Consider the following 24,997-nt stretch of genomic DNA (forward strand, 5'->3'; position numbering starts at 1 on the left):
TACCCTAATAATTAATTAGAAGAATTAAAAAAGGAAATTAAAAAAATACGGAAAAAAACTCCTATATAAACGGACTCCCGCTATTTCTGCATTTCTCGCCAACGCTACTCAAAACTCAAAACGCAACAACCAAGTTCAATTCCATTCCTTTTCTTTTCTTTTCTTCTCTTCTCTTCTCTTCATATCTTTATTCTTTGTTTTTTCTTTTCTTTTATGGAATCCTCTCATCGGTCGTCCATTATCGTAATCGGAGCCGGCGTCTCCGGTCTGTTACATTAAGCAATTCTACCAAACAATACATATGTATCTTTTTTTTTCCTAAACGAACAAACCTGTGAATATTACTTGTTATTACGAGATATTAATTTGAAGAAATAAAGAAAAAAAAAGAGATTGAGATTGTTCTCTTTTAATCGATTACCTTTTTAAAATTCTGGATAGGTTTATCAGCGGCGAAGGTCTTGGCCGAGAATGGAATTGGGGATTTGTTGATCTTGGAAGCTGTTAAAAATCAAACTTGAAAAGTCAAGAAAGATGGCTAGAAGTGCAACAATATGACGGCAAGATGACAAAAGCTAGAAGCCTCTTGAATTTCTTAATTATTAAGCATATTAAGGTGGTCCCTTAAAAGGATAAGGTTGCAACAAATATGGTGGCAATAATGGAAAAATTGAGAAGCACCCAGAGCTTAAAAATAAGTCGGTTAATTGATCCTATATATATGTGCTCTAGCCTAGTTTAGGATGTATGTAATACAAGTGAGGAAAATATACGAGAGAAAGTGAAAAAAAAATGAGAGATAGATTGTGAAGCTTAGCAAAGCCTTAAAAGAGTGAGGTTGTGTTTGTAAACTAGTCGCAGCTAGTATTGCAGTATTGTAATATTGACAGTGTCGTTGTAACATAATTTGTTTCGTATAAATAAAAATTTCTGAGTTTTATAAATTATAGTGAGCCCATCTACGCTTCCAACAAGTGGTATCAGAGCTTGGTTCGAGTTCAACGTGGTGGAGAAGATGGCCAACATGATTCAACCTCAAATCCCGAGATTGACAAAGACAAATTATGGCAATTGGAGCATTCAAATGAAGGCGTTACTAGGGTCCCAAGATTGTTGGGATATCATCGAGGATGGTTACACCGAGCCTGAAAATGCAGCAGCAGAAGCAACCTTGGCCAATGAAGAAAAGAAGGTATTGAAGGAATCCCGGAGAAAAGATAAAAAAGCATTGTTCTTTATTTTTCAAGGAGTAGACGAATCTACCTTTGAAAAAATTTCTGATGCAAAGACCGCAAAACAAGCGTGGGAGATTTTGCAAAAATCTCTACAAGGTGTCGAAAAAGCAAAGAAGATACGCTTACAAACTCTCCGTGCTGAGTTTGAGATGCTAAAAATGAAAAATACAGAAAACATCGATGATTATATTAGCCGTGTGAAAACGGTCGTAAATGAAATGAAAAGAAATGGTGAATCACTCGATGATGTTAGAGTGATGGAAAAAATTTTGCGGTCATTAACAAGAAAATTCGATTACGTGGTGGTGGCAATCGAAGAATCAAAAGAAATATATTTCAGATGTTTATTATGTACCTGCTTTGAAAAGCAATATCATCAGTCTTGGTCAACTCCTGGAAAAAGGATATGAAGTGCAGATGAAGAATCGCTCGCTCGCCATCAAAAATAAAGAAGGAGAATTGATAGCCCAAGCTGATATGACTCGAAATCGTCTCTTTACAATTGATATCGAGTCAGGAGAAGTAATGTGCATAAAGATCGCGATCAAAGATGATTCATGGCTATGGCATCTAAGATATGGACATCTTGGATTTTCTGGATTGAAGTTGTTGTCAAAAACAAGCATGGTGAAAGGACTACCAGAGATCAACCCTCAAAATCAATTATGTGAGGCTTGCATCAAAGGGAAGCAACATAGACAAAGCTTTGAAGTTGGTAGATCCTGGCGTGCCCGAAGACCATTGGAGATAGTACACACAGATATAGCCGGTCCTTTTGACATACCATCGCTTGGCGGTAACAGGTACTACCTAACTTTCATTGATGATTTTAGTAGAAAATGTTGGATTTATATCTTGAAAGAAAAGTCAGAAGCGCTGGAAAAATTGAGAGAATTCAAAGCAATGTCGGAAAAACAAAGCGGTCAATATTTGAAGATACTCAGATCAGATAGAGGAGGCGAATATACATCAAAGTTATTTGAAGAATTCTGCAAAGAGCATGGTATCATCCATCAGCTGACAGCCAGATACACGCCACAACAAAATGGAGTTGCAGAAAGGAAGAACCGCACAATCCTGGATATGGCGAGAAGCATGATAAAAGGTAAGCAACTACCGAGAAATTTCTGGGCTGAAGCTGTTCGATGTGCAGTTTACCTATTGAACCGATGTCCAACAAAAAGCGTGAAGTATATGACGCCAAACGAAGCATGGAGTGGACAGAAACCAGGAGTTGGACACCTCAAGATTTTTGGATGCATCGCATATGCCCACGTTCCAGAACAGACTAGAAAGAAGCTTGATGACAGAGGAGAAAAATGTATTTTCATTGGCTATGATGAAAGAAGCAAAGCTTACAGATTATATAATCCTCTTACAAAGAAGATAATAATTTCAAGAGATGTCGAGTTCGATGAAGCAGACTATTGGAGATGGAGCGAAGAGGAAAAGAAAGTTGAAGGACTATTTTTTGAAGATAAAGATGGTGATCTTATCAATCAAGATGAACAAGATGATGATCAAGATCCTCGACAAAATCTACCATCGTCGTCAAGCAGCAGCAGCGATGCCAGCAACATAATAGAAGATCGTGAAGCACCTCCCACAGAACTTCGAAGATCCACAAGAGAGAGAAGAATGCCAGAAAGGTACAACGATTATGAACTAAATAATGTTTCACTTTTCTGCTTGCTTGTGAACAGTGATCCAATAACATACGAAGAAGCGGTTGAAGATGACAAATGGAGGAATGCAATGGATGAAGAAATTGCATCAATAGAAAGAAATGATACTTGGGAGCTAACAAGACAACCAGAAGGCCATAACCCAATTGGAGTAAAATGGGTTTACAAGACAAAGATCAATAAAGAAGGAAATGTTGAGAAGTACAAAGCGAGGCTAGTTGTCAAAGGCTATAAACAAAGACAAGGAATAGACTATGATGAAGTATTTGCTCCAGTAGCAAGGATCAAGACCATCAGACTTCTCACAGCAGACGCAGCACAAAAAGGATGGAAAATTTATCAAATGGATGTGAAGTCAGCATTTCTAAATGGCTACCTAGAAGAAGAAGTTTATATTGAGCAACCACCTGGATACATTAAAAAGGGACATGAAGACAAAGTTTACCGATTGAAGAAAGCTCTATATGGTTTGAAGCAAGCCCCGAGAGCATGGAACACGAGGATTGATGAATATTTCCAGAGAAATGGGTTCATGAAGAGTCCATACGAGCATGCCTTATACACAAAGAAAAATGAAGACGGTGATATCATGATCGTGTGCTTATATGTGGACGACATGATTTTCACAGGAAATAATCAAGGTATGTTCAATGATTTTAAGAAAGCTATGACTAAAGAATTTGAAATGACAGATATTGGAGAAATGTCATACTTCCTTGGAGTTGAAGTGAAGCAAATGCAAGAAGGAATATTTATATCACAAAAGAAGTATGCAGAAGAAATTTTAAGAAAATTCAGAATGGAAGATTGCAAGCCGGTAGCCACTCCAGCAGAACCAGGAGTCAAATTAAGTGTGAATTCAACAAGAGAGCAAGTGAATCCGACGTTGTTCAAAAGCATAGTTGGAAGTCTAAGGTATCTGACTATCACACGACCAGACATAATATACGCTGTGGGATTGGTAAGCAGATTCATGGAGAATCCAAAACAAGATCATTGGATTGCAGCAAAAAGAATCCTCAGATATGTCAAAGGTACAACAGGTTATGGTTTATTCTACACGCATTCAGAAAATTCGAAGCTGGTTGGTTATTCTGATAGTGATTATGGGGGAGACTTAGACGATCGGAAAAGCACAACTGGATATCTCTTTCATATCGGCTCTGCAGTATTTTCATGGTCATCAAAGAAGCAACAAACGGTAGCTCTTTCAACATGTGAAGCAGAATACATAGCCGCAGCAGCGTGCACTTGCCAAGCAATGTGGTTAAGGAATATTTTGAACGAGCTAAATTTGGCACAAGAAGAACCAACTACAATCTATGTCGACAACAAGTCTACAATTTCCCTTGCCAAGAATCCAGTCTCTCATAGCCGAAGCAAGCATATTGATACAAAGTATCACTTTATACGAGAGCAGGTGAAGAACAAAAATGTGGAGCTAATTTACTGCAGAACTGAAGATCAACTAGCAGATATTTTCACAAAGCCATTGAGAGCAGATATATTCAACCGACTCAAAGAGAAGCTCGGAATGAAAAATCAAGTTTGAGGGGGAGTGTTAAAAATCAAACTTGAAAAGTCAAGAAAGATGACTAGAAGTGCAACAATATGACGGCAAGATGACAAAAGCTAGAAGCCTCTTGAATTTCTTAATTATTAAGCATATTAAGGTGGTCCCTTAAAAGGATAAGGTTGCAACAAATATGGTGACAATAATGGAAAAATTGAGAAACACCCAGAGCTTAAAAATAAGTCGGTTAATTGATCCTATATATATGTGCTCTAGCCTAGTTTAGGATGTATGTAATACAAGTGAGGAAAATATACGAGAGAAAGTGAAAAAAAAAATGAGAGATAGATTGTGAAGCTTAGCAAAGCCTTAAAAGAGTGAGGTTGTGTTTGTAAACTAGTCGCAGCTAGTATTGCAGTATTGTAATATTGAGAGTGTCGTTGTAACATATTTTGTTTCGTATAAATAAAAATTTCCGAGTTTTATAAATTATAGTGAGTCCATCTACGCTTCCAACAGAAGCATCTGATAGAATTGGCGGTAGGATCCGGAAAGAGAAGTTCGGAGACGTCTCAGTGGAGCTGGGAGCGGGTTGGATTGCCGGTGTAGGTGGCAAAGAGTCCAATCCGGTTTGGGAGATAGCCGCGAAATTAGGCATCCGGACCTGCTTCTCTGACTACAGCAATGCTCGCTTTAACATCTACGATCGGAGGTCCGAATCTGAAATTTTTATCTGTTCTCTTTGGCGGTGAATAGTTTGAGATTTGAAAATTACCATATGTAAAGGAAAAGCCATATGGATATTTCGATTCGCCTGCGTATATTATTATTTTCTGTTGAGTTTCGAGAAAGAAAAAATGAAATGAAATTCTGCGTCTGGATGAATTAAAGCTGAATCATTGAATTGCAGCGGGAAGATATTTCCGAGTGGAATCGCCGCCGACTCGTACAAGAAAGCGGTGGACTCTGCTATTCAGAAACTAAAGGGCGTCGAGTCAAACAGTGTTGAAGATGCCACCAATAGAACCGACTTTTCTTTGTAAGGAGAATATATGATTGTATCATAATTATTAATTTACTTATTAGCTATCATTGGATTAATCTTTCCTTTTCATTTTGGATTTTTTAGAACACCGAAGACTCCAATAGAGCTCGCAATTGACTTTATCTTGCACGATTTTGAGATGGCAGGCAAGTTGCACAACTCATTTTTGCTTTCCCCTGCTTTGATGCTAAGGAAAACATTTTAGTTTTTCATAATTGTCATTAGGAATTTCTATTACACAAATTCCTTTCCAACTTTCACACTGCAATGCATAAAATTTTTAGTTGTTTCTTTTTGACTGATGCTTCTTGTTTTAGCATACAGAGGTAGAGCCGATATCAACATACGTAGATTTTGGGGAAAGAGAGCTTTTGGTGGCAGATGAAAGAGGTTATGAGTATTTACTGTATAAAATGGCTGAGGAATTTCTATTTACCTCGGAGGGGAAAATCCTGGACAATCGCCTTAAACTCAACAAGGTATGAATCCAACCCTTTGATTTCTTTTGCTCCCCCCCCCTTTTTTTTGTTGAATCGGATCATTTAGTCCATGACATGAATGTTTATTTTTTTTTAAAAAAACTCGACTATGGGATGAAAACAAAGGAAATAGAGAGGGTGCAATTAGAAAAAAAATTCTGAAGCCTGGTTTTATATGCATGCGCTGTATTCTTTTTGTTGTTAAGCTTGATTGACTCACTTTTGGGAGTTGGCGGATAATGACGTTTACTAAAAGCTATTTTAAACTGTGATTGTTTTTATAATTATTATTTAGATACTTCTCTTCCTACTTCAGCCTTCACTAAGGAGGGTCAACTGTTTTTTTAGTTTCTATTTAGATATTTCTTTTTTGATTAATTATATTGCTCCTATTTTTTTGATTAATTATATTATTATTTAGTACTAATTCTAATATATTTATCGCGTTGAAAATTTTGGATTCTTTTTATTGTTCCTTTTCTTGTCTCTTGACCTGAAGTCGTCTTTTCCACCCTGTAACGATCTGTAACGATCATTATCAACAGCAAGAAAATAGTTAAGTCAACCTCAAATGTTGGGTCTGTTCCCAACTACGAGCAATCAGAATGATACAAAGCGGGGTTGCTCTTAAACAGTACCTTATAGTTTTTCATTTTAAATATTTAACTTTTTTTCAAACATTTAAGTCACTTTAGCCTCACTGAAGTGATCATCCATTAGTAGGGCCCCGAATTCTCCAATTTTCAGTATTTTGCAATATGCACTGTCCACAATGACCTGAGAACAACACCCTGAAGTTGAGATGTCTTGTCAAGCTTACATAGGGACAAACAAATAGAGAGTCTTGTCAGTTTCTCCATTTAATATGTTGTTGTATTAACTATCGTTGCTCTAAATCAGACATCAATTGCCTTTTCTTTTTCTTTCCTACTGTTTACGATGTCTTATGGAAACCTTCCGTAAGGGGGTAATGTCTAACGAGTGCATTGGCTCCCTGTACCTCATTCAATAAATCTTCACCTTTCTGCTAGACCGCTTTTGGTATCTGAATTGCATGGGTTTTCTTTCGTTGACTTCTCAGAATTTTATGAGACGTTTTGGCTTTTACCTTGGAATTCACCTACTCTAAAATTTTCTTTAAAATTTTCAATTGACTAATATGTTCTTGTTTACTATAATATAAAGTAAGATGCTGAATATGTTTTTATTTATTTGTTCATGGACTTGGGGCAGGTTGACAGAGAATTACAGCAATCGAGAAACGGCGTCACGGTGAAAACAGAGGATGGTTGCTTTTACGAAGCTGACTACGTGATTTTGTCTGCTAGCATTGGTGTTCTCCAAAGCGACCTCATTTCCTTCAGGCCACCCTTGCCCGTAAGAATCTTTTTTTTCTTGCATTTCCATAAACACTTATCCATCAACATCATGTGATTTATGAAGATCTTGACCGTTGAATCAATAGGACGAGAACCCTATGCTATAGGTCCCCATAGATGCGAGTTGCTAATTTGTTTTCCTGTTAATTTAAGTTGTGGGCCACAATATTAAATATCGTAAAGTTAGAAAGAGTCAAAATTCGTGGTCCTTGGCACTTAGCTTTATTAAATAGAGTTTACTGGTGGGTGATGAAAGGAATATATATTTTAGAGGTGCCTTTGTTAGATGCAAATACAATGGGTTGCACGATGATCCAAAGATTGTTTAACCCATAGGCTCATGTGATTAGCTCTTTTCTAGGATTGAGATATTTTCTTGCCACAACACTTTTACTTTGTGGGGTTGATAATTTGCAAATAAAATATATTATACAGCTGCATTTCATTTTCTTGAATGCTACAACATGGATAAAAAGGAAAAAATAGAAAATAGAATTGGTAGTGCTAGATGCTATGATTACCAATTATTAATTAAACTTGTTAAACAAGCTTTCCCTTGTTCACTTTCGACTTCATAGTTGGCTTCTTAGTTATTTAGGGGGACTATATAGGCCATGCCATGATTTGAGCATTTTTCTGAGCAGGTAAACTATGTTTAGATCTAGCCCTTAGAAGCCAGAAACATCATATATTCACCTCAATGATTGATAGAGATGTAGTAGAACTGGAGCTGGTTTGAGAGAGTGACTGAATAAAACACGAAAAAGAATTAGGACTGTCTGTGAAGATTAGAATGAAGTTCATGTCTTCATTAAACATGTAGGGTTTGGGTGTTGCTACTGTTGTGGCTACAAAAAAAATGTCCCACTTTTTCTTTTACTCGTAATGAAATCATAAAAGGCTTCTTAGAGATGCCTTGAAATGACGATTCTTATTATAATCCATATTTTATGGTGGTCCTCTGGCTTAAGATTGCTTATTCAAGTAAAACTTCCTTTGATCATCTTAAAATTTCTTTTCTTGATTAAATACTAATTTAAAGATAACGTGTAATGATAACAGAGGTGGAAAACAGAAGCCATTGAGAAATGTGAGGTGATGGTGTATACAAAGATCTTCCTCAAGTTTCCGTATAAGTTCTGGCCTTGCGGGCCTGGAAAGGAGTTCTTCATATATGCTCACGAGAGAAGAGGCTATTACACATTTTGGCAGGTTAGTTTAATGGTTATTTCCTTTATAATATTGTTGCCAGCTAACTTTGATGTTTTATCTGCCCAATGCATGCTCTTGTTGCTACCCGGTATTATGAAAAAATTCAATCTTCGATTTTTTTTACTACCATTAAATAATTCTGTGGCATACCCTGTCCTTGATCCTAGGCTGCTCTGTTTATCATGTAGCAATTAAGAACCCCGTTTTTCTGCAGAAAACGACAACGTTACGTTACTTGAATGATTAAGCAGCCGCTAAGTACAGATAATTGCTATTTATTTTTTTAATGAAGTTGGTGGTTGACTTTGTTGGTTTATCTGTTAGGGGCTATAATGAACATTTAATAACGTAGCAGCCTACGTGATACGTCTAAATGTGAAACTAAGATTATATATAGATTTGAGTAGACCACACTACATACGATGACAATGCTGAATACATTACAATGCTAGTTCTATTATCAGATGTATAAGTATCTTATATATATATATATACATCATACATGTATATATCCTCTGAAAAACATTAGTTATTTTCCTTGTTGAAAGCATCCAACAGGAGAGATCTCAATACCGCATAGTTGCTCCAGTGACGTGTCTAATATATATTGTCACTGTCTTAAGTTGTAAATTAGAGGCGTTGTTAGATCCAGTTACTATCTGAGTTGTTTTTGTGTTTTTTTCCTTTTGTTTCTGGGGTGAGGATGAAATGCTTTTAATAATCAGTTTGATAAATTACCAACAAAAAAAATTAATTAATGTAATTGCTTGACGTCAAAGAAAACTGAACATTTTTTAATGATTAACTTGGCCTGTAGCGGATGGAGTATGAGGTCTAATTGTCTTTATCTTATATATTTTATTCTGATGAGAATCCTATTTCTCTTGTACATCCATGATTGATTGCATCATCCATTCATTTTTTTAACTACCCCTGGTATTCAATCCAAATTGGCTGCTGATCTGTTGCCATGTCATCAGCACATGGAGAACGCATACCCTGGTTCAAATATTTTGGTCGTAACATTGACGAATGATGAATCAAAACGTGTTGAATCTCAATCCGATGAAGAGACGTTGAAGGAAGCAATGGTTGTTCTTAGAGACATGTTCGGGCCCAAAATACCCGATGCCACTGATGTACTTGTTCCCCGCTGGTGGAATAACAGGTTCCAGCGTTGCAGTTACAGCAACTACCCTATGATCTCTAATAACCAAGTAATTAGTGACATTAAGGTAACTCCTATTTGCTTTCAGTGCTGATCATTGAGGTTATAGCAGCCAGCTATTTTTCTATCAATAAAGTAATGCATGAACCTTCCATTTTTTTGGGTACATTCAGGCCCCAGTAGGACGCATATTCTTTACTGGTGAACACACAAGTGAAAGATTCAATGACTATGTGCACGGTGGACACCTTGCAGGTAAGGATAGAGGCCAATAGGCTATTTAAGGATTCTTATTGTGCCCCCAATTCTAAGATTTTGCTAACGTTTTGAGATTAAACTGTTACAGGTATCGACACAGGGGAAACTGTACTGGAAGAGATAAGGAAGGATGAAATACGGAACGAAAACTTCCTGCTAGAGCCCTTGCTAGCATTAACATTAACTCAGGCGGATGCAGTCTCACGTCTCCATAAATGTGACGTTCCCACACAATTGTATCTAAGCAGCAAGCTCGGCATTCCCGAAGCAATATTATGACTATATGGACCGGACTTTGACAGCTCAACGATGCCGAATCGTGAAGGATGGTTTGCAGCCAAATGTAGATCAGCCCTTTACAATCCACGAGGTGAAATTAAAGAAAAAGTATGCCTAAAGTGGGTATTGCATGCCAAATTTGTATCGATGGATGGGAGTGGGAAATGAGGGCAAAAATGAAATCACATGTCGTAGTGGGAATCAATAGATGAAGGAAATGAAAGCCAAAATGAAATCACATGGCGTATTCTAATTGTACTTAAAACGCAGGATTATTAATTAATTCAACTAAAATATTTTTCAAATAAAGCCTTGGCAATAGCAAGAAAATCTCCTTTAGCCTTCGCTGGGTACAGCTCAACCCCTTGTTGCCACTTATTTGAGAATGATATCCATTGTTTTCTCCATTCCACGATATTGAAACTCTCATTTTTCTCCAAGCTTTTTAACAAATGGTTAAAATAGCTTGAAGCTCGAGGCAGATAGTATCCTTCCAACAGTCCACTCCAAAATTTGTTGGCTAATAATAGAAGAAAAGACTTTAATGTTAGATCGGTAATAAAAGCTTGGATTTGTATCAAGATGAACGTTACCATAATCATGAAGCTGGCTTTGATTGGTTGCTGTGGTATCAAACCACATTGTCACTTGCGTTCTAGCATTCCATTCGTACTGTCCACACACAGTTAAATATAGCTTCATAGCATTCCAACAAATATAAACAACGGCAAAATGGATGGAATTAGTATAGTATAGGCAGAGGCCAGTTCTGTCTGGGGTTGTAAATGAGACGAGATAGATTGTGAGTTATTCGAGTTCTCGAGCTGAAACTCAACTCGAAAGCTACTTGATACTGACTCGAAAAACTCGCGAGATACTTGATACCTGACTTGAAAAGTTCACAAGCAACTCGAAAAAAATAATATATTAATTTTTTATTTTTAAATCAAATTACTAACATTTGTATATTATTATTTTAAAATATATATATATATATATATAAAAGATTTTCATGTACTTAAGGTTTAGATTTGAACTTGAATTCAAAAGTCAATTGAGTTAAGTTTGAGAACTTTTCGAGTTCAATTTTTTATTTTGAGTTCGATTCGAACTTGACAATTTTAAACTCACGAGCTTTTGAATCAAGTCGAGTCGAGCGCCATAATACTCGAACTCAATTCGGCTCGTTCACATCACTAGCTCTCTATGTGACCAATGAGAAAGTACCCTATTATTGACGACTAACCACCCGAGCTTTTCTAAATTAACAAAACAATGAGGTAAATATTTTGTACGCACCTGTCTCATCTCGCTTGGATTTTTTGCCAACATTTTTGCACTTTCAAGCCATGTTCCAAGCAGAAAATTGTCATCAGAAGCAACAAGCACATCAATATCCTTTATTAGTTGTATAAACTTCTGGCCGTGAAAATTCAAAGCTTTGACATCCTTCCTTCGAAAAGCTTTCACTGCATCCAAATAGACTTTGTTTGCTAGCTTTGACAACACTTGACGTGTTAAGTCGACCAAATCATATCTGTCATAAAACTCTGCATAAGTGGATATAACTCTTATTTGTATTTTACTTCCTGTATTAAAGGCTGCTTTTATTTTTTTGGTTTCGATAATAATATATTGAAATAAGGAAAAAAAAAAGAGAATGAGTGACCTATATGTGAGGCTGCCAGCTAAGTCATTTCCAGCCTCAAGGAAGAGCTTTAAAGCATTGACGACCTCATGAGTAGAATACCACAAATGTGCTTGAGGCAGATCAGAGCTACTGTCCAGAAATGAGAATCTACTGGTTCCAGTTTTCAAGCTGTACGTATGCGTATTGTTTCGATTTGATGGTTGAGATACAGAATTTGTAGATGGATCCCAATCTGGAAATTTGACTATGAAATCTGTGTTATGATCCTGCCACAAAGGAAGATGCAACATTAGCTCCTATTTAAATGAGAGAATGTCCTAAAATACAAAAACCCAGAAGTTAAATTTAGCAGCTGGAAAAATCTGGTCCAGGTAGACACGTTTCTGAAGCATATTAAATAATTCTATAGTACAGTTTCATATTTAGATATATTTCCAGTAAGGCTTTCTTTTACAGGGAAGTAATATGAAAAAAAATTGTAGTTCATCAGTGTATTGAAACATACAGCGATTCCATCTGTGCAATTGTAAACTGTGTGATACAATATCGCCCATGCTTCTTCAATTTGTTGAATTGATTTACCATACCGTCTATGGGTGTAGGTCTTCAGCCATTCCTACAATGCAAGAAGTTAGCTTTTGGCCGGACAGCCTACGCACTTGAAAAAACAAAAACACAATAAAGCACTATCATTGCATGCATCTCAGTAATGTCATAATCCTAAGTGTCGGTGATGGTTGACAATATAGAATTAACACCTCCAACGTGCTAGTCTCTGCGTCTGTCAATTATAACTTGAAATATTATGGACTTTTTTTTTTTGATAGGAATAAAAGGCCTCCAAAAAACCCCCTTGGTGGTTAACGGAACTTAAAAATAGTTCCTTGACCCACACAAGGAGGAAAGGAGTGCCCTAGGATTCAATAAATTCAAATAAAACAAAGTATACAACCCATCTCCCTCAAGAGAGATAAAACCAAAAAGAAACAGTCCTTAACAGAGCATAATTCACCCAATACCCGCCTTAGCTAGGACATCCGCCTCTATATTGGCTGTCCTACTAACCCACCTAATAAAACCTTCAAAAACACTAAGCTTTTGAATAATGTCTTTAACTATTTGAACATAAACAACAGGACAAGAGACCACATCCTTAATCCAGTCAACTGCCACCTGACTATCACTCTCAATAATCAGTCTATCTTTAACCCTATGACGAATAGATTCAAAAAAATCTAAACCCTTTAGGATAGCCTTCAATTCCATTAAAGTTGGGGGCCCCGGACCAGCCGGCTCTTTGAAGGAACCAAGAATCGAACTAGACATGTCTTTCAAAATACCACCTAAGCCACTCCTCTTCCAATCACTCGAGGTAGCCGCATCCACATTAAGTTTAACAAAACCTTTTGGAGGTGGGGACCAAGGAAACACGGTTGAAACCCGATAAGAATGGGATGAGTAGGAATCCACTATGGACGGGTCAGCAATAATATCATCCTTGGAAATACTAACATGAGTTTCCTTAGCTAGAAACCATGAAGCAAGCCTGCACCTTGCAAGAAAGAAAATCTCTGCTCGATCAAGCTTCCCTCCTTCAAACACAATAAATTCCTGGTCTTCCAAATTGTCCATAGAACAGCTCCAGGAATGAATGGCCAGATAAGAGAGTTGGACTTCAAGTCATTCCAAGCCAATAGGAATCTTTTAGCCTCTGTATGAAAAACCGATTGAAAATTCCAATATCCCAAGAATTTCATCCAAATTGGCCAAACAAACGAACATGAAAAAAATAAATGCGATGAAGACTCCTCTTCAAGATTACAGAAAGAACACAAAGTATCATTTATGCCCTGAACACCTCTCTTAACCAGAGCTGTCTTGACCGCCAACTTCTTTAATATAACTTGCCAAAGAAAAGTCTCAACTCTTGGAGGCAACAGACCCCTCCAAACATTAGACTTCCAAAATTTAGCTTCCTCTGAATCGGGAGAACCCGAATAAGATAGGTTGACACATGATTTCACTGTATAAACCCCTTCCCCATTCCCCTTCCAAAACAATCCATCAGTGGCATCAGCAGAAATAGAGAAATCAGAGATCACAACCATCAAATTTGCCCATTGCTCAAATTCCCAGTCATTCAACTCTCTCCTCAACTGAACGTTCCAAATCCAACCCCTTGAACTGAACTCCCCAAACTGAGTTAATCTTCCTTCTTTATTTACTGCAATAGAAAATATTCTAGGGAACAATACCATCAACGGATGATCCATAGTCCAATTGTCTTGCCAAAACCGAATGCTCCTCCCATTGCCAATTTTAAAGCTATATTTACCTCTGATACTACAGCCCAACGAATCAGCATTATAATGGTTTCTCACCATATCTCTCCACATCCAGGATAGTTTAGGAGAGACTTTACTGTCAAACTGCATCAAGGAAGGATCCAATTTATATTTGATGCAGAGCAATTCCCTCCAAACCGCCTCCCTCTCAATAGCAAACCTCCAAGCCCATTTTTCCATGAGTGCCCTATTCACCACCTTTAAATTAGGAACCCCCAATCCTCCTTCAATTTTAGGTTTACAAACATCGGACCAGCTTACCCAATGTATCCTCTTTCTCCCATCACCACCTCCCCACAAAAAATTTGACATGATAGAATTTAGAGTCTTGTAAACTGATGCTGGAACCTTGAACATTGACAAAAAGTAAATAGGGAGTGAGCATAGCACTGATTTAATTAGAACTAGCCTGCCTGCCAGTGACAGAGAGGAGCCTTTCCATCCCGCCAGCCTCTTATTAAAGCTTTGAACCACTGGATCCCATAGGATGTTGGAGTTCCTATGTGGACCTAGAGGGAGTCCCAAATATTCTGAGGGAAAAGAGCCCACTGAACATCCAATCATAGATGCCCAACCCTTAATTTCCTCTTCCTTTAAGTTCACTCCAAATAATTTACACTTCTTTAAATTCAGCTGTAGACCAGAAATAATCTCAAACACCCGAAGAACCCTCTTTACATTCAAGATCTGTTTTTTCGACGCCCCACAGAACATAATAAGGTCGTCAGCAAATTGCAAATGGGTTAAATTAAAATTCCTCTCCTCCTTTCTAATGACCAGACCCGAAAAGAGCCCTCGTGAAACAGCCTTCGCTATTAAAAGATTCAATAGTTCCCCAACTATATTGAACAACAATGGAGACAAGGAACAGCCCTGCCGAAGACCCCTCGCCATAGGAATTTCCTCAGTTGGGACTCCGTTCACCAAAACTGAAACAGTCGCTGAAGTGACACATTTCGAAATCCAACCTATCCATCTAGAACCAAAGCCCATTTCCTTCATTATTCTGAACAAAATAGGCCAGTCAAGAGTATCATATGCCTTCTTGAAATCAGCCTTAAAAACACACCCTTTCAAACCATTCTTCCTCCAAAAGTCAATCCCTTCATTTGCTATAAGAGAACAGTCCAGGATTTGCCGACCGGGGATAAAAGCGAATTGACTTGGACTGATCAAATCTGAAATGCAGCTCCTAAGTCTTCTTGACAGACATTTCGATAGTATCTTATACAATCCACCAACAAGGCTTATAGGTCTAAAATCGTCCAGTCCACCAATGTTAGAAATCTTAGGAATAAGAGTGATGAAAGTGTGATTTACACCATGTTCCCATTCCTTCCCCAAGTAAAAATCATGAAAGAATTTCATAATATCTACCTTCAGGACCTGCCAAAACCTCTTAAAAAATCCCAAATTAAAGCCATCAGGACCCGGAGCTTTGTTGCTGCCACAAGATTTCACCACTTCCCACACTTCCTCCTCAGAAAACTCCTGTTCTAAGAACTGCTTCTGCTCCAAAAAAATTCTGGGAAAATCCAGATTCAAATCATCAAGCTCTAGAGTAGTTCGTTCATTATAGATCTTAAAAAAATACTCTTTAACTATGGCCTTAATTGCCTTTGGGTCTTCCACTGTTTCCCCTTTGAAGTTTAAAGCAAGTAGAGCATTCCTTTTATTCCTAATCGTAGCACAAGTGTGGAAGTATTTAGTATTGCGATCCCCATCAACAATCCATTTAGTTCTCGAGTACTGAAACCAGATCTGCTCCTGAATCCTGTAAAGCTTCCACAATTCTGCTCTTAGATTCTTCAATTCAACTAATACCTCACTGTCAACCGTTCCTTGCTTCTGTTGAATATCATCCTCTATCAACGAAATTTTCTTCTCTAACTCAGAAATCAAAGCACCTGGATATTTCACTCTGTTCCCAGACCACTTCTTAATTGCATGTTTGGTGTTCCTCATCAGACTAAAAACGCCTGCCTCGTTCTGACTACCCTTACCACTCTGAAAAGAAGAAACAACCAGATCCTCAAAACCCTCCTCATCCATCAAATAATTGAATAATCTAAAGGGTTTTCTGCCCCAGTCCACCCCTTTATTCTCCAGAACTATAGCATTATGATCTGACAAGGATCTTGGTAGAAGCGACTGCACAACGCCCGGAAACAGCTCTAGGAAGCGACAATCAACCAAAAAACGGTCCAATCTAACAAAAGTGGGATTATCTTGGTTATTACACCAAGTGAACCTACCCCCGTTCAAAGGAAGATCAATCAAACCCGTATGGAGAATGAACTCATTAAAGATCTCCATTGAACTCCTACTTTGACCCCTTCCCAATTTCTCATCTTCTTGTAAATATACATTGAAATCCCCTCCGACACAAATGGGATAAGTCTGTCCACTAAGAAAACTGCTTAATTCTTCAAAAAAACCAGATTTCTCCTCCTCCACTGATGGACCGTAGACATTGATGAAACCACACCCGGAATCAATACTCCGAAATTTACCGAAAGTAGCAATGAATCTCCTGCTAACAAACTGATTCTCCAGCTCAAAAACATTATCATCCCAACAACACAACAGGCCCCCCGCTGATCCAACTGAAGGAGATTCCAAAATTCCTTTAAGTTTATTAATTCCACTTCTCCTAAAAAAAGACTTCCTAAATTTCTCAGTCTTAGTTTCTTGCAGCCAAAGAAAAGTAGGGTTAAAGTTGGAGACTAAATTCTGAACAGCCCTCCTTTTCTCGTTTTTCCCCAAACCCCTAACATTCCATGAACATATTACTAGCTTTGTCATCATCAAAAGGAAATAGGTGCAGACACACTCCTCAAACAACCAATCCTTTATTAACCCCATTTACGCCTTTCTCTAAAGCTATGATTTTATCCAAAAAGGCTTCTTTCCCTTCCTTAAAAGACACACCCAAAAGCTTGCTAACCTCCCAAGTTTCCACCGCTTCTTTCAACAGAATCGAAAAAGCTGAGGAGGATGCTGTATCAATGCTCACCTTGTCAAGGGCTTCACGATACAGGATCCTTTTAGTTCTTCTCTTCCTTCTAATCAGCAAACCAGATTTGGACTTTAGGCCACCACCTTCTGAAAAGTAACCTTCAATCTCCCTTCCTACACTCCCACCCCCATATCCTTTGTCAAGATAAGGATCAAGACTCCCCTCAGCAATGTTCTCTGCTGATAAACAGAGCTGAATATTCGTACTGGAATCAACATCTAACTCCCTCTGCTTAACTACGGCATCCCCTGTTTCAGACGAGATGTTCAACAAATCCCCATACCAGTATCTTCTTTCCCTCGACCTGTTGTAAACCCTTTTACAATTGCTCAGACTTCTAGTTTCCAGCACATTACTCTCTGTTGTAAACTCCCTTCTAGACCGAATTAACTGCCTCCCCCTAGAGTTGTTATTTAAAACCTGTTCCGATGGTCTTAAGTTTTCTTCTTCGGGGTCTATCTCCACACTGAATGGCTTCTCTACAATTGGACTCGATTCCATTCCCTTGGACACTCCCCTGCATTTTCCTGATAAATGGATGTTTTCAATAAATTCCCCAAACTTATTAATTGTATATGCTGGCCCAGAAATAAAACCCGAAAAGTATTTTGACCCAGTCTGCCCAGATTCTTCAGAATGGGCCTGAGATCCATCAGCCGAAAAATTTTGACTTCTAATCCCCAAACCTGCATACTCACCAACTTTAAACTTTCCAACAGTCTGACTTTCTGACAGACCACATTTAATATCTTTCCTATCTAAGGAAAGTCTTGCTAGCTGTCTGTCCTCACTAGCTCCTCCAGAAACATGAAACACTCCCTGGTCAACCCAATTGTCCACTGACAAACGATTTTCCCCTGCTGCGCAAGTCTCACCTTCCCCATGAACTGACAACAATCTGTCTTCATCCTTCTCAGACATCCTCTCTTCAAAAAATATCTCACCGGAATCCTCCACCGGAAAATTACTGAAAAACGAACTAGAGTATTCACTTGCTGATCCAATCTTGATACTTACTTTGTATGATCTTCCATACGATCCAAGAGTAATAACCTCTGGAACATCAAAAGGACTTTCCACCTTCAATAAGATTCTTGCCATGGTGAGATCTTCTCTTTTCCTTGTACTATCATGGATATCTACCACACTGCCCCATCTACCAGCCAACTTCTCGAAGAAGGGTTCATTCCAACACAGCAAAGGAACACCTTTTAATTCCACCATGCAGAAGGCAATTGGTTTCCCAGCTTCATTCAGTAGAGGTTCCACCCGCTCGAACCACTGTTTTAAAACTTCTTCCTTCTTACTCCATAACTCCAGCATCTCCTCATGAGATTTGAGGATTATCACACAAGAATTCCAGACATAGCCCCATCTCGCAATTTGAACATCGTGGCCTTCTTTTAATAATGCCGTCCGAATGAACTCCGCTTGAAAGGAGTATTTGATAATCCCTGTTAACGACCTCTTCACCCAGTTGGCGCTGTCTGTTGGGATATGCATCTCAAATATATTTCCCTTGACAGTCCTCCTCTGGATATCCTCAGACATTAGACCATTGTTCCCCCTTCTATTCCCATTAGACAACAGAGCATCCCTATAAGATCTATCATCCCTCCTACTTCTATTAATATTATCTCTATCTCTTGATTTTGAAGATTCTGCACTAAACTGACCAACATCATTGTTTGAAGAAGAAAGCAACACCCTTGACCTTGAACGTTCATCCTTAAATCTGGCAGGACTAACTGAGATCTTCCTTCCATCAATCACAATCCCGTTTAACTCCTCAACAGCCCTCTTCAGATCCTCCTCCCTCTTAAAATGAACAAAGGCAAAAGTAGAGAACCTGTATTTTGGATTTCTAGTCTGACTGGGAATAAAAACTCTCGTAACAGGACCATGAACTAAGAATAATTCCCTAAGCGTACGATGGGAGACCCTTTTACTAAGATTATCGATAAACACCGACCAACACTCAACCGGAACTGACTTTCCTTTCAAATTCTCTCTCTCTACGTTTTTCTCTCTCTCACTCATCTTGTTCCTCAATATTATGGACTTTTATCTTAACATGAACACAGAAGAGGAAGAAACGTATGTTTCATCACTTTTGAGTTCTGAAATTGAGAAGTTAAAACATGTCAATTACCAGAACTTGAACTTTCTCCTCTCGAAATGCCGTTTCAGACATTAACTCGTAAACAACTGGATTTTGCTCTATCCCTTCCATGCACATGCCAACACCTACCTACAGATCATAAAAAGTTCCATGATTGAAACCGTTCCAGACAAATGATGTCAGAACATGAAAGTACCAAAATCTCATATATATATATATATATATATATATATACACCTAAAAGTCATCTAACACCATCGAATGAAAAATGTAAGTTAAAGAGAATTGGGGGGGGGGGAATGACATCACAAATAAAGTTTAGACACAGAAGTTAAATGACTCTTTTAACTTATTCCATCAGGTTGCATTATAGAAAACAAATTCCTAAGAATTTCTAATCCCAAAAGCTTTAAATATTTAAAATGTTAATTTCAAGCGATGGTTAGAAAATATTCAAACACAAGACACTCTGCGTACCATAGTTGAATTTTTACTGATGCGAGCATCCACTGGACCCGAAGAAATTGCATCCAGTGTTCCATACATTTCAATATTACCTCCAAAGTTATGCAGTAAACACCTGGTAAAGATATTTTCAACATAACAGTGAATTCCTTAATACAAACATCAAATTATACGTTCAAGAAAAAGAAAGAAAATAAATGAATTAAAAGAGATATTTTCAAAAGTAAACATCTTGCTAATGGGTTATGGAATGCCATGAAATTGCAGGAGACAATGATGATAGAATTACCAGACATAAGGAGTTCCATAAAATTGAGAGGAAGTTGCCCATATTGGTTTGACATCAGCGAATAAATCAAGAACTATCATTTTCCCCACTGGAACAGAATGTAAAAGTGCCTGCGAATATTACCAGAATTATATGATCAAATGACTTAACAAAATGTCTGGCACTTAGAATATGGTGCCAAGAAGTACTATTTCCCAAGGAATAATATGCCAGATGACTTCTTTATTTGTCATATATTGAAGCAATAAGGTTTTCTAACGATTCATCCCTGTTCCAATGTTATCCAAATCCTAAAACCCCAACTAAGAGTTCCTAAAGCAGCTTGCATAGGCCATTGCTTAATACTTCAACAAAAGGATAATAAAATAGTTTCCCAAGTAACTGAACTGTTTAGATTATCAAAAGAGAACACTTTTATAAGAATAAAAAGTTGAGAACAAAAGATGCTAGGTACTGATTGTTGAGTTCATATATACCTTCATTTGGGGTGGCTTCCAGAAAGTTGACTCCGAGTAGAAAAGCCAACCCTGCATATTGGTAGAATAATCTAGTAACATTTAACTGATAAAAGAAACCTAAATTGTAGAAGTCAACTTAAATATGGCCATGTTATTGTGCAAGGCAATCATATGACAAAGTCAGATCTAGACCATATGTCACTTTATGGAAATATCATTAACTGTTTGCAAAAGAATAAACAGAATAAAATAGGGGTCAATGCTGTAGAAGTAACGACCATACTTGCATCAACCACACAGCATCTTTGTCACCATTGGACATTGCTTTGAACACGGCAGCACCGAGGGAAGAGATATATGTTGGGTCATTTGTAGGCGGGGAATTTTCATTGAATGTGTCACTGCATTCATAACATGTATTTTCTTCAATGTCACTAGTACAGAGAAAAGACAGCATAAAATAGAAAAACAAAGCAATAACGAGATATGTACTTCTAAGTTCTTATAGCTTGAAACAATTCTGGGAGAAAAGAGATATGATGGTAAGATACATTAATTAAACAGAATGAGATAAATTACCAGTTGTAGATGTCAGTCACATCACCGTATTCTGATGAAGTAGATGACAACAGTGTGAACCCACAAGAAATTAGCAACAGATTAAGTAAAGAAGATGGAATTGTATAATGCTCATATATAACCTCAAAGCTTTTAAAAGTATATGTTATGTTAGCAGAAATAAAATGTGTTATCAATTCAGTAAGGGTAAATATACATTTTGGTACTTGAACTTGGCTTCAAGAAGCAATTTCGTAACTATACTTTTTTGGTCCAATTAGGTACCAAACATGGCCTGAAGGTTCAATTTGGTACCTAAACATTTTTTGTTCCAATTAGATAACTGAACTTGACTTCATGGTTCAATTTGGTTCAAATAAGTCCTTTATCCTAAGTTCTAATTTGCACCAAAAAGTGAAGTTCGTGTACCAATTTTAACCAATGAATCAAGTTCGGGTACCTAAAACACCTTTAGGTATCAATTGAACCTTAAAGCCTAGTTCAGATACTTAATTGGACCAAAAAAGAGTTTAGGTGCCAAACTGCACCTTGAAGCTGAGTTCAGCTACCGAGATATATATTTACCTGTTCAGTAATAAGGGACTTATTTTTTTCTTGTCAGTATTGTACTTTTCCTACTTTGCACAAATGATGTCAATATCTACATGCTCATGTGCTCACTCGCATAGTCAGCAGTGTGCACGAACACAAATTCTTAGCAAAAGTAATATACCTAAATTTCATCTGGTATATAACTAATGCCCGTCTTATTTTACCTCAGCATTTCTAGATAGAATCATGTAGTACTACATTTGGATTTTTGATATTCCTATCCAGAATCCTAGAATGTTATGTAAAACATTGTTAATGCAAATCTATATCAACACTTCTAGATGAGCACACCTTTGATTTGCATTCTGATAAAAGCCTCTCCAATCTCAACAAATAGAGGATCGGAAGGATTCAGGAGATAAGTACAGCACCAACGCGGATCACCATCCACTGTGTTCCTATAAGAGGTAAAAACACAGAACAGTAAACTCATGCTTTTATAAATAAATCTTTTAATGCATTATGTATATGGTCCAAAACAGTAACAACAGAAATAATTCATAGTTTTCTTAAAGTGAAACCCACAAGGAATGTGATCAGTAACTCATGATGTGTTCTCAAGAATAAGAAAATCAAGTACCAGTCCCCTAGTCTAGTTATATTTGCTGTAGGAAAAATTGTCTTCAAAGCTGCTGGAACATTCCCAGAGAAAGATGGAAGCACTGAAGCAAATGGAAGACAATATAATTATCAGCTATAATGGTTGTAAAACAACAATAAAACTCTTTTGTATAAACTATCTCTAACATAATTTTATGCAATAATTGATGCGTAGATTCGCAGACGTAGAAAAATAGACATGAACAATGGAAAGGAAGCAAAATAATTTCTATCAGAAAATTTAACTGTACCCGGAGTCATGCCTAACTCTAACATCCGAGATAGTATCTTCTTTTGTAAAACCAATTGCTGATTCAACCAGTTTTCCGATAAAGGACCACCCCACCTGTGGCAAAAAAATAAAACCTTAGGTCCAAGAAACCAAAAGCAGAATATCAGTGTACCAATAACAGGACTTTATATAAAATGACGAACCCATGATTCAGAAAACTTATGGAACGCTGCATTTTCCTTTCACAAAATATCATGATTCTGTTTGTGATGACAAGCATTTTGTATCAATTATTACCATGACCGTGTCTTGTAATAGGCTAGTGCAGAAGTTTAACATAATGAGAGATATTAAACAGAACACTCATTCAGTGTGAAAATTTGTTGTGTATATAGTCTATTTTTGGTGATAGAACACCAATCAGTATGAAGATTTGTTGTGTATATAGTCTATTTTTGGATAGAACACCAATCAGTATGAAGATTTGTTGTGTATAAAACCTGTTTTTGGTGGCAACCTGACTCAGTTTGTACCTTAGGTTCTACTGTGTCTACAATTTCACTCAAGCCCTTCTAGTACTAAAACACCTAATGCTCCATAAGGATGAATATTCCTTATGCCAAAATGTGTAATAAAATTCAATATTTTCTCTCTGATATGAAATATAGAAATTCTGTCTACTATGAAACATAGAAATAGCAGCTTCAATATTAACTTCATTTTTGCAGCCATTATGTTTGAGAAATAGGATAACAGTTTAAAAAAAATCATATCTAACCTACCCATGTAAATTTCCCATGCGAGCCCAAGCAAGGAAAGCTGGTCCACCAAAGAAATCATTCAAATCTTCCATGGTAATATTAAATCCCTGGAAATTAGAAGCCGATTTTTAATAGATATAAAAGGAAATGTCATCATGCACAGATAACATTGGAACAGGAGAAAACTAATAAATTAATAATCTGTACAGGCAAATCAATATGCTTAATAACATTGAAAGTTCTTCACCATGAAAACTTTTTGCCATATGGCTTCTTGTCCCGTAAATGCCAAGGGCAAGTTGATTCCCTGAAGAGCCATCCAGTCTATCTCTTTCTCCCATCTTTCCCAATCCCACCAGATATATGAATCTACAGGAAAGGATTTGAAATTGCAGGGAGTAGTTGACTAACATCATGAAATGCCTAAAAATTATATATCTGTTGTTATCATCTTCTTCTCAGTGTCAATCACTATTATGATAAGAACTACAGTCTAACTACAAAATAACCTAAATCAGTACAACCTTATTCCTCCTTTTCAATGGGGAACACAAACCAAAGATGACTGTGCAGTGCTCAAACTATTGTATGTTAGGCAAACCTACATGAACATGATGATTGGAAAGAGTGAGGACAGGACAAAGGTCCATATACTTACAACTAGAAGTAACAACATTTTGGTAATAGTTCCATGGAACAGGCCGTTGAACCAGCACACCACCGTCTTTTACAATGGGCAATAACCCTGGCTTCGGAACAGAGGCTAACTGCACACCACCAGTCTTGTCCCAAGATACATGAGCGCCACAGAAATATTTAATATACCAGTGGAAACCAGAGGCAATTTCAACTGCTGTGGTGCCTTTAATTCTGGGGTCGGCAAAGAACAAAATCAAAATTTTCAAAACAGCAAACACTTTTAACCATCTTCTTAAACTGAAGCAAAAAACAAGACGATCCAAAATCTTTTGTATTATCCTGTTAATCAGGATAACATTACCTAAATGTTGTAGGATACGATCATTAGTCAAATTGACTAAAATCCTAAAAGTTTCCAGAACAACACAAATAAGTATAAAAAGATATTCATCCCCACACTCAAAAATTATGAACTAAAACAAGAACTGATTGTACATACATTATCTCGGGTCCATTTTGGCTGGAGCCATGGTAATTTTCTATCAAAAAGCAACCTTGTCCCCCACAAACATCCTGATATACAGAAGAGAAGAACACTAACAGTCAAAAAGAGTAAACAATAAGAACAATATGTAAACGTTGCAATTATACTAGTTTTCCCCTTATGAGGCTAGTATAGCCCAGCTCTTCCTTCAAAGAATAAACATAGCAACTAGCAAACCAAACACAGTTAAAATTAGATTAAAAGAAAATAGAAACAAATACCTTGGAGACAATCTTAAAGTCAAAGCTGTGAAAATGGGTAGGGAGCAATCTTCCCAAGACGGCTTTAGCAGCTGATTCTTGAACCGAAGGACATGAGCGTTTGGAGTCTAACCGTGTGAGTATTACCTGAATTTCTTCTGTTGTTGAAAAGGATAGCGGCAGTCGCGATATAAACAGGGTTAAGATAATTAGTACATGAAAAAGGCAATCGGCAATGATGATTTTCAT

General features: G+C 37.3%; 2 protein-coding genes across 2 annotated transcripts; one reads left to right on the forward strand and one right to left on the reverse strand.

Moving 5' to 3' along the window:
- Positions 1-111: 111 nt before the first annotated feature.
- LOC120160954 (polyamine oxidase 1-like) lies at positions 112-10,486 on the forward strand. Its single transcript, XM_039171262.1, has 11 exons — positions 112-265; positions 442-497; positions 4,952-5,145; positions 5,344-5,472; positions 5,563-5,624; positions 5,803-5,957; positions 7,191-7,334; positions 8,399-8,548; positions 9,529-9,783; positions 9,890-9,971; positions 10,063-10,486. The coding sequence occupies exons 1-11, from the start codon at positions 214-216 to the stop codon at positions 10,251-10,253; spliced, it is 1,470 nt and encodes a 489-aa protein (XP_039027193.1). The 5' UTR covers positions 112-213; the 3' UTR covers positions 10,254-10,486.
- Positions 10,464-24,997, reverse strand: LOC120160953 (alpha-N-acetylglucosaminidase). Its single transcript, XM_039171261.1, has 19 exons — positions 24,770-24,997; positions 24,504-24,577; positions 24,024-24,235; positions 23,613-23,734; positions 23,387-23,472; positions 22,624-22,718; positions 22,353-22,434; positions 22,064-22,170; positions 21,182-21,212; positions 20,886-21,003; positions 20,621-20,671; positions 20,145-20,254; positions 19,868-19,970; positions 19,421-19,519; positions 12,410-12,520; positions 11,923-12,170; positions 11,553-11,790; positions 10,847-10,925; positions 10,464-10,773 (listed from the first exon to the last, which is right to left on the reverse strand). The coding sequence occupies exons 1-19, from the start codon at positions 24,995-24,997 to the stop codon at positions 10,538-10,540; spliced, it is 2,430 nt and encodes an 809-aa protein (XP_039027192.1). The 3' UTR covers positions 10,464-10,537.

This window comes from Hibiscus syriacus, unplaced genomic scaffold (genome assembly GCF_006381635.1).
Source record: "Hibiscus syriacus cultivar Baekdansim isolate YM2019G1 unplaced genomic scaffold, ASM638163v2 tig00111394_pilon, whole genome shotgun sequence".
Taxonomy (NCBI): Eukaryota; Viridiplantae; Streptophyta; class Magnoliopsida; order Malvales; family Malvaceae; genus Hibiscus; species Hibiscus syriacus.

What these genes read in the sequence shown, in the direction of transcription:
- LOC120160954 (XM_039171262.1), top strand. Translation starts at nt 214, where the DNA reads ATGGAATCCTCTCATCGGTCGTCCATTATCGTAATCGGAGCCGGCGTC. An exon ending in AATCGGAGCCGGCGTCTCCG is followed by an intron (nt 266 to 441) that starts GTCTGTTACATT and finishes AATTCTGGATAG; the next exon opens with GTTTATCAGCGGCGAAGGTC. An exon ending in TTGGGGATTTGTTGATCTTG is followed by an intron (nt 498 to 4,951) that starts GAAGCTGTTAAA and finishes ACGCTTCCAACA; the next exon opens with GAAGCATCTGATAGAATTGG.
- LOC120160953 (XM_039171261.1), bottom strand. Translation starts at nt 24,997, where the DNA reads ATGAAAATCATCATTGCCGATTGCCTTTTTCATGTACTAATTATCTTA. An exon ending in ATCCAAGCGAGATGAGACAG is followed by an intron (nt 10,926 to 11,552) that starts GTGCGTACAAAA and finishes GTGTGTGGACAG; the next exon opens with TACGAATGGAATGCTAGAAC. An exon ending in AAGCCAGCTTCATGATTATG is followed by an intron (nt 10,774 to 10,846) that starts GTAACGTTCATC and finishes TTCTATTATTAG; the next exon opens with CCAACAAATTTTGGAGTGGA.